General features: G+C 41.7%; 1 protein-coding gene across 9 annotated transcripts in view; it reads right to left on the bottom strand.

Annotated features, from left to right (window-relative positions):
• Nucleotides 1–587: 587 nt before the first annotated feature.
• Nucleotides 588–18,939, bottom strand: part of LOC140469027 (synaptic vesicle glycoprotein 2B-like) — a 200,129-nt gene continuing 181,777 nt past the window's right edge. For all 9 annotated transcript variants that reach the window (XM_072565213.1, XM_072565211.1, XM_072565212.1 and 6 more), the window contains 3 exons: nucleotides 16,721–16,927; nucleotides 8,978–9,137; nucleotides 588–7,866 (listed from right to left, as the gene is read on the bottom strand). In XM_072565213.1, the coding sequence (XP_072421314.1) occupies nucleotides 7,683–7,866; nucleotides 8,978–9,137; nucleotides 16,721–16,927 (551 nt within the window). In that variant the 3' untranslated portion in view covers nucleotides 588–7,682. The remainder of the gene's footprint in view (nucleotides 7,867–8,977; nucleotides 9,138–16,720; nucleotides 16,928–18,939) is intronic.

Below are 18,939 nucleotides of genomic sequence, written 5' to 3' on the forward strand. Positions count from 1 at the left end.
ATGGCTTTATATACACTGAGTAAAGACCAGGACTAAGCCAAGTATGTTCAGATAGTAGGGAGTTGTGAGGAGGACATGATATTGAGGTTAGGGGGTTTGTAACTAAACTAAGGCATGTAGTTGCACTTAAAACCCCATTCTAAAGTGATTAAAATCTGTTCTTATTTTGTCTTACCATTAAAACTCCCAAATTCACATTTAGAGTGGCCAGATCCTATGAACATTTGCCATGCTATTCATCATATTCCCCTGTTCCCACTACAGTATCACCACTGGTTGGGGGATTATATACATGTTATTTAATCTTCTATAACTGCTGATCAATCTACATGTTTACATCAGTGACTACCATCATAAAGTCAAACTTGGGAAAATGTTTGAGAGGGACTGCATATGAATGTGCGAATTCTCGCACATATTTCAAATGACATTCAGGTAGCATTAGAAGTAATTGTTTTCTTTTAATATTACACAAAAGAAACAAATCAAACTCTGATTGTCAGCACTGGTCTCCAATTATCAAGGACAGACAAGCTGGTAGAAAAATAATTGTTAGTTAAGACTATGGTCAAATGCTCACCCAAATAAAACATGAAAACTAATTTTTTTTTTATTTTCACCTTGGACATGTAGATACGCCGTTTTTATTTACAATTAACATACAGCACCATAAGGTTGCTAAACTAACATCCATTAAATGTGACGTGAAAGTTGACACCGGCAGTTACAAGACATCTATCACAAATAAAGCTTTTGCTTTCACCTAAAGACTAAACATAGAAGATTCTGACTGAAGTGTGAAAATCGAAAAGAAAACGTTATTGCCTTTTATCAGAATAAATAATTTTATAAAATGTTACTTCTTTTCATGAGGTGGTGTGTCCAGCAGTGAATCTTTTGAAGTAGGTAGTCTCTAAAACAGAATTAAAGCAATCACTTGCCTTCGAACCAGCAGCATGCACTTCTCTCAATGAATATAAATTGTACATTTTTATACTGCGTGAATGTTTGTCAATATGTGAATGGCTAAGCGGCATGCACATTTAGACAATACACAGACATTATTTTCTTTTTACATTTTATAACCCATATACAGTCAATTAATACTGAACCCCTGTTTGTCATAATGGTATAACAGTTTAAGCTAACAGTGTAAAAGATGTATGTAAGCTGTGTCCCATTGCTTTCCAGTGAAGAGTCCATGTTCTAGTTGGCTCTGTGGGTAATTTATTTTGCTGCTCTCTTTTTTGATCCAGCAGTTCACAAAAAACCTCAGAGTTGGATGAGACTGTGGAGTTGATTTTTCAGCTTGCAGCCCACATGTGAAACTGGTAACTTGGTCAATTTCCATCTGTGGTTATTTAATCTTATATAACTGCTGATCAATCGGTGTACATGTTTGCCTTCCTGCTGCTGCCTCTGTGTAAAAGACTTATTCAGTTTTATCTTAAAGATATCTCCTTCTGGGTATACAATTCCAAGAACCAAACAGCATCATTGATGTTTGCTTACAAACTTGCTGAATACATCTGATCTTCGTGCTTAGATCTACCTCTGTCTGTTATCAAAACAAAATCCAGCAGCTAAAGTTCAAGCTTACAATTGTATACCACAGAAGGAGACCATTCAGCCCATCCTGTCCATGTGGGCTTTGCCTGGCTTTCCCAGCTCAAGAATTCTAATCCTACAATAGAAGATGCCAAGATTTTCTTCTATTCCCTCTGACCTCCTCTCCGGAAGTCGATTCTTACTGGGATACGGTTCCATCACTATCACTATTTCCTCAGTTTTCCAGTTCTTTGGGAACATCAACAACAGGCAAGGACAACTGAGTACTAGTGAGAGACTTGTGATATCACAGTTAAGCCTCAATTTATCCTCATGTGATATCTTCCCAGTTTCCAACATGGATCACCAAAATGTAAACAGGATTGGGAAACTTTATCTGTTACTTTCTTTCCATATCCAAATGGCATTGCGACTAATTACAGCATCCTTATTCCCAATTCAGCTGCTCTCACCTGAGCTCGGGACCTTGTGGGCTTTATGTCCTAGATCTTATCCAACTTATGACAAACAGATATTTATAATTAATTTCTAACAAACTTCACTCTAACTCTTAATCTATGTTGAATCCTATTTAAAAGCTGGTAAAGATAAAGTCATCACAGTCCCAAGGGACTGCACTCTCATCAGAGAGAGATGACTGTTGGTCATGTTAACCTGAGTGTCTCCACACCTCAGACAAGGGAAGAGGCTGAGAAGGTGGGACCTTTACCTCAAACAGTCTGCAGGGTCACTCTGCATTGCAAACCAGCTGTCCAGCCAACTGAGAGAACCCCCAACACACATACCCCTGCAAAGCTAGCACCTAATTATAACAAAATTGTACCCATCTCTAAATGGAGTATGAACGGAATAGAATCTCGGAAATGTGAATCAGAAATAGAAATTGTTGGGAATTCATTCAAGATCAATGAATATGCAAAAGAGAAAAATAAAATGGGGGAACATGTCACAAATCTGTTTTGAATAAACATGGATTCCTCATCTTTGAGAAATTATTTTTTGACACCTATGAGATTCTAAACGGGATAGGAAAGCTAAACTTGGAAAATTATGTTATGTCGAATCATCGGAATAGGATGAGAGGTCACAGGCCGAAAATAATTTAATGCCATCTTTGAGACTGAAATGATAACTTTTGGTTTTCTCCTTAAAAGGCGATCAGTGCTTGGGAATAACTGCAGATAAAACCCTTAACTTGCTTCAGAACTAAAGGAATGCCTTCCGGAGTCACTGTGGATGGATGAGCTGAAATGGAATAAATGGCTTTCTCCTTCTGTAATGAAGGTGTGTAGATTCTTAATTGAAATTGCATGGATCTTCCTTTCATCTGTTGTTTAGGTGAGATGTCAAACTGAGCCCACTGTCCTTTCAGCTGGGTGTAAAAGATCTCTCAGCACTACTTTCAAGGAGAGCAGGACATTCTCCATGGAGTCCTGGCCCACAGTTATCCCACAGCAGATTAAAGTGGATTATCAAGTGATTATCTGACTGTTGTTTGTCAGAGTTTACAGAGTGAAATTGTCTACTACACTCTCCTGTAACAATAGTGGCTACACTTCAAATTAATTCATTGTTTCAAAGCACATTGGTATATCCTCAGGTCTTGAAAGTGTGCTATATAAATGCAAGTCTTTCTTAACCAGATGTGGAGGTAATTACTGCCATGCATTTCCAGCACAAAAAAAAATGCTCTGCTTTGGGTTACTGACTTTTTTTCTGCTGTACTTATTCCTGAGACAACGGGAAACCTGGAATCTGTAAATACACTGAAAATCCAAGGTTTAAGGAGCAATTCAACCTCACTCACCAACAGGAAAACATTTGGTGATGCTTGTGTTTGAATTGAGATTGTTAAATATTAATGGCTTATAAATGATAAATGGCTTTTCTGTATTATTCAAAAGTGGGATATTCCTTGTCAAGATGTAATTGTTCAAATGAATTATACTGCACGGTTGGCTCTCAGCATCTAGCAACAACACTGGAACGAACTTTCCAATTTCAAATTTATAATCATTTTTAGACTGATACATTGTAGAAAACATTTGCAGGGCTGAGAGGAAAGAGATGAAGGAGTGGGTCAGATTGGATAGCTTTTCAAAGAGCTAGAGGGCTGAATGGCCTCTTTCTATGCACTACATTGCAGATTGTGTTTTGCTTCCTTTCTGTTCTTGTCAAGGTGAGCAATTAAAAAGTTCTACTTTTGTATTCCATAAGCCCCAAACACTGGCTGAATAAAACATTCTTCACTCCTTTTCAGAGAGCTTGTTGCCCCTGGGTGAGTGATCTCAAAAAGCACATCTTTCAACTAAGGGGGTCCATCGATCTGGCTTGAGGTGAGGAGGAACTTCTTCACTCAGAAAATGGTAAATTGTTGAAATAGTCAACCCCAGATACTCCACTATTGAGTTCAAGATCGAGTTCAACGGAATCTTGAACTGTCAGGGAAACATGGAAAATAGGTGCAGGAATGGGCCATTTGGCCCTTCGAGCCTGTAGCACCATTTAATATGATCATGGCTGATCATGCAATTGTGGCATCCCACTCCCATTTTCTCTCCATACCCCTTGATCCCTTTAGACGCAAAGACCAGACCCAGCTCCCTCTTGAATATATCTAATGAACTGGCCCCAACAGCTTCCTGTGAGAGAATTCCACAGGTTCACAGCTCTCTGACTGTGACCCCTACTGCTGGACTTCCCCAACATCAGGAACAATCTTCCCGTATCGAGCCTTTCCTGTCCCATCTGGATTTTATATGTTTCAATGAGATCCCCCCCCCTTTCTAAATTCTTCTAAATTCCAGGGAGTACAAGCCCAGTTGGTCCAGTTTTTCCTCATATGTCAGTCCTGCTATCCCGGGAATCAGTCTGGTGAACCTTTGCTGGACTCTGTGAATAGCAAGAAGGACGGAGGGAGCAAGCAGGAATGTGGAGTTTTGCTATAAGACCAGCTGTAATCACCTTGAACCTCCTCAGCTCCCTGCCCTAGGGAGTCAAAGGCACCAAGTCCAACACAACCTGAGAGACGTTTTGTTCATCCCTTGAACCCGTTACGAATGGAGTTCCTCCTGCCACTCCAAACCCCACAGAACATCCCGCCCACACAGCTTTCAAGAACTACCTTTCTCAGAAACTCTCTCTGCCATCCTACTTTTAGACCGTGCATTCGTACCTCTGTAGCACTCACTATTGGCCTTCATGTAGAATGCATTCAGACAAGCTCCTGTTACTGAGCAAGGGTGGGTCATGTTTGTAGAGGATTTGAACAATCTACCTGCAGTCTGGATTCAGAAAGGGTTGTGATAGTTTAGTCTCAGGTCAATAATGTTATGTTACAGTGTAATCCCATAGCTGTAGCACACATTCACTGTCTGCTAAATTGTTAGCTCATTTGTTGAGATGGGTAATATTACTAGACTAGCAATCCAAAGGCATGAACCAAAGCTTTGGAGATGTAGGTTTCAAATGTAGCTGGTGCTAGTTCAGTTTCAAACGAGTAATAAAAAATATTACTGGATCACTCTGGAATCATTGCTGGTTACGATGACGGTGAGTACAAAACCACCATCGATTGTCATTTTAAAAGTATCAACCAGCTCAGGAACATCCTTTATAGGAGGAAATCACCTGCTGTCCTTACCTGCCCTGATCTATATGTGATTCCATGCCCACAGCCAAGTCCAAAATGGGTGAGGAAGTCACTTCGGGTGTACATCATGAAAAACGTTTTAAAAATTAGTTTCATGCGGCATTATATCTCTTCGAGCAATAATGCAGTATGTGCTGATCAATATCAGAATCACAGAATTGTTACACTGTAGAAGCAGGCCATTCAGCCTTACTCTGGTTCTACTAACTACTGATTGAATGATAATGAGATTGCAACATTTCATGCAACATTAAATTGATTAAAGAAATAATTTGAAACAGCTCACATTTTGGATATTATAACCTCCTTTCTATTTTGCCACCATTACTTGGCTTAGACCCTCCATTTAGGATCGATGGGTGCCACTTTCTGCATCACAGAAGCTAAGTAGGTTGATTCTAAATCTGCCTTAAGAACTGCCTAAATGTTATTCTCTTTTTTTGTCACCAGATTCATGCACATTAAGGTGAAGCATGTTGCAGCAGGTTAGATGGAGAGTAACCTTGCTCTAAGTCAACATGATTCTATTCATTCCCTGTTAACATCAGTGATGTTTCTTCATGACAGTTCGGAACCACATCTACAGGCTTACTGCACACACGTTCACTGGAACATTGTCTTTTTATTTTATACATTAATTTCCAGGATATGGACAAGACTGACATTTCTTGTCCAAAGTTACTTGCTTTTGTGCACCTGTGTGCTTATTTCCTTGAGCCACTGAGAGGGCTGTTACATTGGCATGGGACTGGATTCACATATTGTCTAGGCCGGACTGAGTAAAAATGATGGTCTTCCTTCCCTTAATCATTTACTACATTACAAGAGTGACTGTTTTCAAAACTTGGCGAGCAAGTTCCTTGGGAGTCCTGAGGTTGTGAAGGGGGCTGTTGAAAGTCAGGATTTCTTTGTGAACCAACCCCTTTGTTTCTCTTAGCTCCAAATCTTCTTAAACCAAATTTAAATTTCTATAGGATTTGAAACCATATTCTCTGAAAGATGAGTTGGAGCCTCTGGATTACTAGTCTAGTGTTATAACCACAACGTTTGCCACACCCCACGGCCAAGCTCATTTCATACAGACAGCAGGCAAAGGAAAACTGTATTCCATCGATTTCATTGCAATTAATGGCCGATCAAGCCAGCCAACTGAGCTACCCAGCTACCTTTGTAAAGGCCCTCTGTTGCAGTACATAAATCAACAATATTAAACAGAATCAACTGAGGTCTCAACCTTTCCCTTCTCGAATTGACCCATGCTCAGGTAAGGATCTTATGCTCAAGATCCTGAGCTAGGTCCAACAGTGGGACCAATGAACTTTCAATGGTGATGGTGGAAGAGCTAGGAACGACAGCTGCTTCCAGGTGGAGGAAGCTTTCTGAAGAGGATTCGTCTTTTCTTTACATACGCGTGAAGACAGCGATGGGGAGACCGCCTCACACATTCCTTTACCTCATCGTTTTGACCATTGAAATTGAAAATGGGAGGCAATTATCAGTGATTGAACAGGAAAGATTGGAGGCACAGAGAAATAAGCAGAGAATCTGCCTTAGGTAGATCACTACTGGACCCCTTGATTTGAGTGACCAGTAAACCTGTTTTTCTTCAGTGCTTTGAAAGTTAGAGGACATGGGGAGAATTCCCTGTTAATGCCATGCAACATTTCTACTTGAGAAGTAGACAAAGATCTGGAATAATGTTTCTTTCAAAGGAGAGCATTCTGTATGTGTTTTAACCCCCAGCTAAAATTGCTTTCAACTGAACCATGCTAACACTGATTACCCTTCATATGGCAACTGGAGCAAGGGGAGTAATAAATTACCTTTGACCCTGTGAATTACAGGCAATTTGACAATTCTTCAAGCTTCAGTCCACCCATCATGCTGAGACAAGAAGTTCCCATTAATACAGCTTTGCTGAAGCTGAAATCAGGAGAGAACAGTCAGAACGTTGATTGAACGCGGCCCTTTTAAATGTACAAGAACTATTTCACCAAAGTCAATAATCGCACAATCGCGATAGTGATGGTGCTAGTTCATAGTTTGCACCAGATTCAGGAAGCTCCCCAGCAAAACCTTACAAAATTAGCATGAAGTAGCCCGGATGAAATTTCCTAAAAGTTGGTAAGAGACTTTTTATAGAGGGAATACCCAATTATAAGGAAGTATGTATGGTTAGCAGAAGATCTACAACAGCAAGTTACCAGGAAATTGCAGTGCGCAAATGAGAACACTTCCAATAGTTTCCAACTTTCCCCATCTCAGCCTGTGGGGTAGGTGCACAGAACAACTTCTGTAAGTAGGTGGTAACTAGCTATGTGAAAGCTTGGTGTGAGTACACAGAGCACAAGTGAGTCCAGTCACAGAAAGCACAGATGGTAGAGTGGATGTTTTAGGCTATAAGGACAGTGGTTAGCAGCTGTGCGTATTACTGTGAGTCCAAAAGTGCTTGGAGAGCCCATCACATCAGAACCTGCTCCCGGGTTTCAGGAAGTCGGAGACCAAGCAGGGCACCTCCTACTAATGCAATGGAAGCCAACAGGACAGGAACCACCTTTGTTATCTCCACAAATGAGGCAAATATTGATATACCAAGAATGGCAGCAAACTTGGACAGTCCATTCAAAATTCCAAATGCAGTTGCCCTATAGAAAGAAAGATAGATTTAAATCTTCACCAATCACAGCAAAATACATTTGACAGATAATGTTCTTATGAAAGTCTTGTGATGCAGTTGTAGTGTCCCTACCTCTATGCTAGTAACTCTGGGTTCAAGGACCCTGCCAGGGCTTGTTGGCCATGGATATGTGTATTTGTAATGTGACCAGACAGTTTGATTTGTCAGCCTATAACTCTTTCCAATACACCTAATGGTAGGTGAGGAAATACAGAGAAGTCCCTTGGTCAGCCATCTTGCAGAAGGCTAGAGCAAACCATTACCCATGAGCATAGACCAATTCAATCGAAGTCCATGGCCCACTCCTTGGAAATGAGGATGGGAGAACAGATTATCAAACAGCAATACAGATGTTCCAATTACTATGGAGACCATATATAAGACATATGAAGTGACTCCTCAAAATGTGCTCTCACTGTGGTTAAGCACTTAAGAAAGACTGTGCTGTTTGAACTTCAAACTTTATTTCTTTATTTTCTATTTAAAACTAAGAAGGTACCACTGTGGTATAATATTTGCAGTGTTTAACTTTTAACTTTGCTCTTTCTTTCTACCTTGTTCTTACGATTCGGTCCCTAGATACTTGTACCTAATATGTGGCCTTGTGTGGTGTGCTCCTGTACTTTTGTACTTGATACATGTGACAATAAAATCAAAACTAAATCAAATAACATAATGATAACTTGCAGGTTGATGACATTAATTTTCAAAATGTTGACAGATAAGTCAGGAAAGTTCAGAGAAGGAATGACCCTAAGCTGTTTTGATAAATTTAATTATGCAATGTCTTTTCCAGATCTTTGATTGATGGAAAAGAAATGGGAGCTCCATGAAGAGCAGTTTCAAAGGAGCTTTACTATCCTATATCTCACTCTAACTAGGCTGAGGGAGTATTTGATACTGACACAGTGTGCCTGAAAGACAAAAGCATTGTTTAACCCAGCACTAATTCCCCTCACCTTGAGCAGAGCATTGACAACATGAAACATGTTGCAAAGCAGTAAGGTTTTATGATGCCTGTGTGTCCTAGATGAACCAACACACATGCTGCAAACGTATGGAAAAGGATTCAGACCTACCTTTTATCCGTGGAATAGAGTTCCACTGTGATCACATCCAATGCATTCCAGGCTGCTATACTGACCCCACAGAACAGACACTGCATTCCAATCATGGCTGACTCACTGTTGCCAAAAAACAGGAAGAAGCAAGTAATGGTCGACAACAGCATGGATCCACCTTTAAGACAAAATTAAACAAGAATTTCCACATTATAACACTCACTGCCTCCAATCACTGTGGAAGGCAATTTGAGACATTTTGATAGGACAAGGCGTTGGTTATCTGTCTACCAATCATTTCGTTGACCATGATGTGAAGGAGCCAGTGTTGGACTGAGGTGTACAAAGTTAAAAATCACACAACACCAGGTTATAGTCCAACAGGTTTATTTGGAAGCACTAGCTTTCGGAGCACTGCTCCTTCATCAGGTGGTTCGTTAGGACAATCACCTAATGAGGGAGCAGCACTCCTAAAGCTAGTGTTTCCAAATAAACCTGTTCGACTATAACCTAGTGTTGTGTGATTTTTAACTAAGTTCATTGACTAAGCATTTATGCCTCTCTCCTTCATTAGCTTTTGCCCCCTCCCTGAGAAACTCATTGAACTGAAGGGCTGTGTTGAAACGTCAATTGTTGTCAGGCCAGATAGCAGCTTCCAGTTCCCCAAAATACATTGAGAAATGCAGAAGTTCTTCAGATAATAAGCATAGCTATTTCAACCAATTAATCTTGACAAATAATGCTTGGAGTCATCAAACTGAAAGTAAACTATTTCAACAGCATTGACTAAAAGCTGTATTTCTGCTCCATTCTGAGCACACTTAAAGGAAAACTGCAATCTCAACCGAAAACTAGGTTCAGTTAGCTCAGTTGGCTGTGCAGCTGATTTACAATACAGCGTGAAGCCAACAATTCAGGTTGAATTCCTGCATCTTCTCAACCTCTTCCCCTTGCTTGACCCTCAGGTTAAAACACCATCTTCCAATTGGGGTGCAACACCATATGTCATCTTTCCCTTGTGGTGCCATCCTAACTATGGAGACACCAGAGGGAGCTGTGTTATCAGACTAGAATATTAACACAACATTTGTCATGTGGAAAAGAGGAATATTGATGCAGGAATTGGTCATTCAGCCCTTCAAACCTGTCCCCCAGAAGCACTGGGCTGCCTATTGGCACCTAGTGGCTGTACATTCAGATCAGGCAAGAAGAGAGGTCTTAAACTAATCCAACGTAATGTGATCATCTCTTTCAAAGAGACACTACCTTCGGAAAGAAACTACCTGCAAGTCTCCTTGTTCATACAGCATTCCCCTTGTACCCGCGGGGGATATTTTCCAGGATGTGCCATGGAAGCCCAGAAATGCGGATAGGAGCAAATCCATTCATTTCAACGGGAAATATACCTTCCCAGCAGCCTCCTGGTTCCCTATAATATGTTCGGGGTGCAGTAATCTGCGGGTAACTGAAACTGTGGAAAACGATTCCATGGAAATGCAAACTGGTGAAGTAGATCATCTAATCTTACAAGATCCTTAATGGACTTGATGTTTCTCACTCACGGAGAGTCTTGGACCAGAGAGCATAATCACAGTGGATGATGTTGCTCCGTTCAGATAGAGATGAGAAGGTATTTCTTCTCTTAGATGGTAGTAAATTTGTGGAATTCTCTCCCGCGGAGGGGTCTAAAGACTGGGCCATTAAGTATATTCAAGGCTGACAGAGGTAGATTTTTCATTTGTAAGAGAATCAAGGACAATGGGAGATAAAGCAGGAAAGTGGAGTTGAGTAACATCAGATCATCCATGATCTCCTTGAATAGCAGAGCAGAATCAACAGGCTGAAAGGCCTACTTCTGCTCCTACACCTTATAGTGTTATCTTGACAGTTACACGTAAATTTGTGTAACTAATTGTGCTCTTCCTAAAGAGACAAGTTTGGGGAATGCATCCCTCCTGAAAACAATGTCCTTTTAAATCTTTGTGTTTTGCTAAGACAGGTTACATAATGCAGTGGAGAGGATTTGGAATTGTTTGCTATGAATATAGCGGACTGTGACAGATGTAAAATAAGCCTGCATGAAGCATTTATTCAACAACATAAGAAAGAAGTGCAGGACTAATACCCTCGAGTTTTTCCCATCATCAACTTCATTTTCCTGCCCACTTGCCATATTCCTTAAATCCCTGAGAGATCGGAAATCCAGCCTTGAATACACATCTCTGGTAACAGAAAATTGAAAAGATTCCCAAGCTTCTGGGTGAAGAAATTTCCTCCTCATCTCAATCCTAAAGAACTAACCCAAGTGCTGTTCCTGAAGGTTCCTGAGCCAGGGGCAACATCTCTCGCATACCCTATCAAAACCTTCTTAAGCTTCCATGTTTCAATGAGACAAACATTTCTTCTTCATAATTGCAGACAGCAGTTCCCCAATTTACTCAACAATTTATCACAGGTCAACCTTCTCATCTCACACCTTCACTGTATCCCCTCCGAAGCAACTATATCCACCCTCAGAGATGGGGCCAAAACTGCCCATCGCACTCCAGGTGTGATCTCTTAAGTCCAATACAAGTGTAGAAAGACTTCCACGTTCATGTACCTCACATGTACCAATGTTCCATTTGCTTTCCTATTCGCTTTATACAAAAGGCCTGGAGCATTGGATAATTGTTTGGTTTTGACCTTAATAATCAAGACGAAGCAGGTGCTCCTATAAATAGATTTTACTGGTCTGTTTTTCTTCCAATATTCTGTTCTTGGAATTGCTGATTCCTGGAAAAATGCAAATTAACACAGGCACCAGCTGGTCTTCTCAACGAATAGGACCAGCTCATTTTAGGGATGAGCCTACACAGTGAATGTTGGCAATACGAGGGTTTAACAACTGAATCACCCCCTATTCCTACGTGACAGTTATGTACCTTCAGCAGTAATCACAGGGCAGTGATCAAGAGCAGGCGTCTACAGTGTTCCATCTTTTCCTAGCTCAGGGCAGTTCACTGAAATAATCCTTTGATCAGTTTTTCATCTCTATGCATTTCTCATTAATCCTCTCTCTTCACTGCAGGTTCTAAGAGGCTTAATCAAACCAACGATGCAGACCCAATACCGAATAATGGAAGTTTAAATGTGGTTGCTCATGGAGAAAGAATTTTGAGCAAAGTACTGGAGGGCATCTGATGTCCATGGAGCAGTTCCCTGGCTTGTGTTGGGTGCTTTAGGAATGGAGGGGAACAGACAAGGGTGGAGGAGGGTAGAAGATAGGGGTGGAGGTAGAGGAGGGGAATAGACAGGGGTATGGGGGAGGAAGGGAGTAGACAGAGCTATGGGAGAGGAAGGAATAGATGGGGTGGAGGAGGAGAGTAGATAGGGTAGAAGTGATTGACGAGAGTAGACAGGTATAGGAGTGGAGGGGAGAAGACAGGAGTAGAAATGATCAAGGGGAGTAGACAGGGTAGGGATGATTGAAGGGAGTAGACAGGGGTATGGGGGAGAAGAGGAGTAGACAAGGTATGGGTGGAGGAGGGGAATAGACAGGGGTGGGAGTGATTGAGGGGTGTAGACAGGATTATGGAGGAAGGAGGGGAGTAAACGGGTAAGGGTAGAGAAGAGGGGTTGACAGGGGATGGAGTCATCGAGGGAAGTAGACACAGGGGTCGGGGCGTGACGGGGTCGGTACTGGCTGGTTACCAAATGGAGGAAAATAAACTCAGAAAGTGTTCTCCAGGACTCATAATCAAGATCAGGCAGAGGATAGGGGCCGAGTGGGTTTGCCTATGATCAGACTGACTAAGTGAAAATGGAAAGCCTGCGGTGAATATCAAAGGTCAAACTCACTAACACAGCAAGATAACAAATAGCAGGGTCTATAAATTGGAGCAATTTAAACACAGGAGAAGCCTGCACTCTACAAAGCTGCTATGTATGTACTTAAATAAACATAGATGTTCACTATTTGAATGAAAATGTAACGTAAATGACAGGGCCCACTATGTAGGACAGCACCAAGGCTGGCAAGTGTAGGACATGGGGGCCTAATGAATATCGGGGACAAAGAATTAAATCAATAACTTTTTTTGACAAATGACCCACTTTAGAAATGACCTTCTCGGTAATCACTCTGAAAGCCACGGAATCCTTTGGCTCCATTAGTGGGCTGTTTAGAGATAAACAAATGAGATGACTCGAGCCCCTCTTGAGTTTAAACTGGGAAGCTGTAGAAGGCAGCTCTCTCGTTGAGTGATTTAAACACCATACGACAAAGCGTGCCTCGTGGGTTTACTACCTTCTGTATGTTGGCCATAACTGATCATAAAAGTGACAGGTCTGCCTGACTGAAATTTCTCTCTGGCTTCAGATCTGTTAGGAATTGCAGAAACGAGAAAATCCATTAACTGCCTGAGCTTCATCATGCTTGCCTTAAGCCTATTTCATTACACAGGCAAGGCCATAAAAAAGTGAATTTCTTCTTTAATTGAAGCACAAGGTATTGATCCAGAGTAGTATATCTGCCATTGCTTTTTTCATTTAAACCCCTTTCTTAAATATTTTCAATCAACCTTGCAAGATTTACCCATCAGCTAAAATAGTCCTAATACCAAATCAGAACTGTAGCTCTTGCGATTGGAGATGTGTCTTCTTTGAAAGTTATTTTTCTCTCCATAGGTGACCTATTGAACGCCCCCTTACCTGCCCACCTCCTTCTTATAATACCCAAAGTGAGATTCTTCAATACTTTCTAAAATCATTAGGACATCTGTTGTTGAGGAATTCCATGAAAGTCAACTTTAGTCAGAATCCTCTCTTCTGCACAAACCCTCATCTTGGTGACAATGGTCGTACAGCCATCTAACCAGAAACAAGTGGTGCAGATCACCATAGTGAAGGCCAGTGACAGTGCAGTGCAGTAGATGAAAACCTTTAAAGGGTCTCCTGACCGCCTGGCCAATCTGCCAAACAACAGTGACAGCGCTGCTGGAGAATGGCGAACACTCGGCTGAACAATGAATTCTGCTCATCCCTTCACCCCCAACAAACTTTCCCGATCTTACAGGTGCCCAAGCAAACTGCACAAGGACAGGGTCACCAGGAAGTCTGTGGTGTCAACAGAGGTAAAGCACTATCCATCATTTTACAGCTGAATGATGCAATGAAACTCATTGCATCTTAGTTCCACAGAGTAATGGCTACGCAATGAATTCCTGATTCCTAAAACTCTTTCAAGGACTGACATGACTTCTCTTTATCCCCACTGAGCGCAGGTTTTATCAGATTTTCTATCAATACAGAAAGTGCCTTTGACTTAATGTTGCCAGGACATGTGACATGGAGTCCTCCAATTAAAACACTTCATCATTCCTTCAGTTCCAGCCCTAGAACTGCACCCTTTTGTTCACTTGCTCCATCCATTGTTTTTCTGTTCATTTATGGGATGAGGGCATTACTGGCCAGGCAGCATTTATTGCCCAGGGGGCAGTTGAGAATCAACCACATGGATGTGGGTCTGGAGACCAGGTAAGGATAGCAATTTCTTCCAAAAGTAGAGGGCATAGCTTTAATGTGAGAGGGGAGAGACTTAAAGGGGACCATAGGGACAGCTTACTTCACGCAGAGAGTGGTGCATGTATAGAATGAGCTGGTTGGCATGGACGAGTAGGACCAAAGGGTCTGTTTCCACTCTGTACATCTCTAAATGACATGAGTGAACCAGATGAAATTTTCCTGACAATCAACTCACGGTCGTCATGAGATTCTTAAATCCAGATTTTTATCATATTCAAATTCCACCCGGGTCTCCAGGAACGTTTCCTCGGGTCTCTGGATTAACAGTCCAGTACTAATACCGCTAGGCGGTCACCCCACTCTTAAAAGTACATTCTACTTTTCCCTTTTCTAACCCATCCAAATTCAACCAATCCTCCATAACATTCCCTCTGTGATATCCCTTTTTGAAGGTGACAAGTCTCAGTGTAAGTGATGCTGACAGTTCATCACCCTGGCACTGACCCTCAGCCCTTACTGTTCCATTGCTACATTCAGGACCGAAAGGACTTCACTTTGCCACATCAAGTGGATCTCTGTAACGCTCCAGTTGATGCCTTCCCACAGCCTTCAGTCTGCCCTCCCAGAACCTGCGCTCAAAGACCAATCAACACAAACTAGCATTTTAATCACCGAGAGGTTGGCTTTCCCAAGGGGTTCCTCTGTCTCCAAGAAGTTTCATGGGAACTCTAGAGAAACAGGAAATGTAGCAGTGTTTCTCAAGACGTTTCATGGATCTTCTGCCAAATGTCCTTCAGGAGAACTCCCAAGAGAATACAGCCTCACATGTTTGAACACAGTTAAATGAAAATGACAGACACGTAGAGGCCAACAACTCCATCAAACCTGTCCCAGATCATCCACGGTCAAGAATACTTGCCCCAGCTCCTCTTAGAGAAAGGGTAAGCATGCACCATATCACACACAACCAATAATTCATTCCAAAGGCTCAACTATCTCAAGGAAGGGAGAACCATCTTACATCAAAGCTATAAGAAATTGTATAAGGACATACTGACCAATGACACATCGAGCTATTTAATCAGTGATGGGTTAGATTTTAGAAAAAGTAATCAGAGGAAGAAAAATAACAGGTACTTAATGTCTCAGCATGCACAGCCCTTGGTGATGAAGAATTCCACAGATTTACTATCCTCTGAGAGCAACAAAATTCCTCCTCATCTCTGTCTGAAACGGGTGTTCCCAATTATATGTTTCTGGGTGGACCAACACTGCAACCAGTTCTGGTCCACACTTTAAAAAGGATGTAAGGCTTTCAGGAATGGGTGAGCTCAGTTCAAAGGTTAGATTAGATCAGTGATTCTCAACTGGTTTTTGGCAACAGCCCCCTTAGGAGCTCTTCTCAGGGTCCAGGGCTCCCCTTTTAAACAGGGATACAACACAGACAGATAGACAGAAAGTCATTTATTACTGAACTTCAGGAAACCTTGAACATTCTGACATGCTGGACAAAACTTAAAAAAAAGACTACGAAATTAAACATCTATCAGGCTTCATGCGAACCTTGAGTGTGGTGCTTTTCTGTAAGTTCTGTAAGCTCCAAATAAGGTGTTTCATCGGTTCAGTTACCAGAGGGTCTATAACACTTGGGGCTCCCTTTCTCACAGTTTTCAGTCTGTGGGCCCCTTCAAATGTGCCAGGGCCCCTAAGGGGGCCATATGGTGCCCATTGAGAATGGCTAGGTTAGATTATTCTCCTTGGAGGAAAGGAGTTTGAGCGAAGATATGAGGAGCACAATGTTATGCCAGGTTTAAGGCAGACAAAGAAAATGTGTTCCTTTTTGTTGATGGTACAAGGACTAGCAAACACAGCTTTAAGGTTTTGCAGAGGAGAGACAGAGAGGATATAAGGACAAATGCAGTGATAATGGAACTCCCTACCTGGGAGGACGGCACCAGCAGAGACGATCAATGTTTTGAAAAGCAAATTGGATGGCCCATTGAAGGAAATAAATTTTGCACGGTTACAGGGGAATGGGACTGACAGGATTGCTCTATAGAGAGCTAGTATGAACTCAATAGGCTGAATGGCCTCATTCTGTGCTATAGTGGCTCTGTAAACAAAATGCATGGCCCCGAATCACCCCCAAACCCTCACACAGTGAGCAATGAGCCAATTAACACCCTAGATCTCACTCAGCTCCCACCTTTCCTATCAAAAGATTGACTTTTTATGAGGTTGCCAATGACAACTCACCAATCATCTTAATCCTTCCGATTTTATCCATAAAGAGTGCAGACACAATGTTTCCCGGCAACACAGCCAAAGAGCCCAGGAAACTGACCAGGTAAGTAAGAAATGCAGTTTCAGCATCATCACTGAAATCGATCTGGCAGCCTTCCTTATTGTGGAGGAACGTGCTGTTTATAAATCTGCTGTGAGCGAATCGCGTCTTGAACAGATCTGCAAAAGAAAGAAGAGTTCTGTGTGATGGCATGTGAGATACACGAAGGGATGCTCATCCATAATGACGGTGAAGACATCTTTCTGGAGTAAAGCAAGGAGGAGCTCCATTCTGAATGCCTCCTTGAGATATACCAGATGTGGGGTTAACTACATGGCACATTGGAAAGGGAGCTTTGGCATAACATATCTGGGAGAGCTGGACATCAATAATGTGTCACCTAAAGTGAAAAAGCTGTCCCACTTCCCCTCACAGACATTTTTCTTCTTAATAAAGATAAAATCTTGCTGGAAACAACATTTGACAAATGTAGCAAAACAAGGCAAAACCCCTTTATTGCCTGAGCCTGTCTTTGTAAGATTATTAATGACACCTGAGCTGATCGCTATGCAATCGGCTGTGTGTGGACAAGAGTGTGCATGTTTGATAGGGTCTTGTGGAGCAATGGTAATGACCCTATTTCTGAGCCAGGAGATCCAGGTTCCAGTCCAACCTGCTGCAGAGGTGTGTCACAGCGTGCTTGATAAGGCTGATTAAAATATTTACTAATAACATTCTCGTGTATACGGTGCTATTGGTATATTTTCTCTTTAGCAATGCGATGGCTTTCTTCCTTCTTCACTGTGAAATCATCCCTTTCTCCATTATTCTAAAGCTCCTCTCTCTCCGTCTCTCTTTTTCTCCGCCTGTCCCCGTGGCTCTATCTCTCTCTCTCTCTCTATCTCTGTCTGACCCATCCATCCCACAACACAACTGTGCTCTTCCCTCTTCCAGTGGCCATCTCTCCTCATCCCTACTCTTTTCCCAGATTTCCTGCATCTACAACCTTCAATTTGGCCAAATGCCTTTAGTCTAGACAAGGAAAGTGCATCCCTCTATTTTACTCAGTGCAGTTGGAATCCCAAGAAAGGACAAATTTCAGCATCAGATTAAAGGAATTATTTGACTTTTCCACCTTTGGATTTGAATCCAAGTCAGGCGGGTAATACTTATTAGGTTAACACAGACAACATAAACACACCATCTGTTAAAAATTAATTACAGTTTGCTATATGAAGTGACAGGGATATAATCAAATCTACCTCAAGGATTAATCATTTGCTGCCATTTTTAATTATGTCACATTCAATGCGATCTTAATCATTTTGTTTCATCCTATCTTAGAACTGAACTGAATTAGAAACAGCTGCAAATGTAAATCAAATAAATATCTATCAGTGATGCTATTACACAGTTCAGAAGCAAGTCACTCTCTCCACTTTCTTTAATCATGTTATGATACACCTGAACGATAGGTGGGACTTGAACCTTCTGACCCAAAGGTAAGAACACCACAGAACACCAGCTCATGTCCCAGTATTTTAAGGGTTGAGAGTGTGGTGCTGGAAAAGCACAGCAGGTCAGGCAGCATCCGAGGAGTGGGAGAATCGACGTTTCGGGAAAGGCCATTCCTGATGAAGGGCTTGTGGCTGAAATGTCAATTCTCCTGCTCCTCGGATGCTTCCTGACCTGCTGCGCTTTTCCAGCACCACACTCTTGACTCTGATCTCCAGCATCTGCAGTCCTCACTTTCTCCAAGCATTTTAACCCTGGCTATTTAAAAAAAAAACATGAGATGGAATTTGTAAATGGAATGTTAAAGCGTGGCATAATAAGAATCTTGGAATCTCCAGGCTATAATGTTGTAATAAAGGTTATCACACTAAAACCTTGTTTTGCACTGTGTATAGTTCAGGAGAATGACAAAATCATTTCATCTGCAGCATCTCCCAACCTCTCAACCTCGGGCAGCAGACGCCTGGGAGCACTAGTCATGTTCTACTCCAAATTAAAAACCGTCTTGACTCGGATATATATACTGCAATTCTTTCACCATCACTGAGTCAAAGTCCTGGAACTCTTTAATGCAACATGGAGTTTGTACCTAGACCACACAGATTACAGCGCTCTAAGAAGATAATGTACCATCTGCTCCAAAAGGGGATGGGTTGTTTTCCCCAACCTTGCCACT

The sequence above is a fragment of the Chiloscyllium punctatum genome, chromosome 48, assembly GCF_047496795.1.
Source record: "Chiloscyllium punctatum isolate Juve2018m chromosome 48, sChiPun1.3, whole genome shotgun sequence".
Lineage (NCBI taxonomy): Eukaryota > Metazoa > Chordata > Chondrichthyes > Orectolobiformes > Hemiscylliidae > Chiloscyllium > Chiloscyllium punctatum.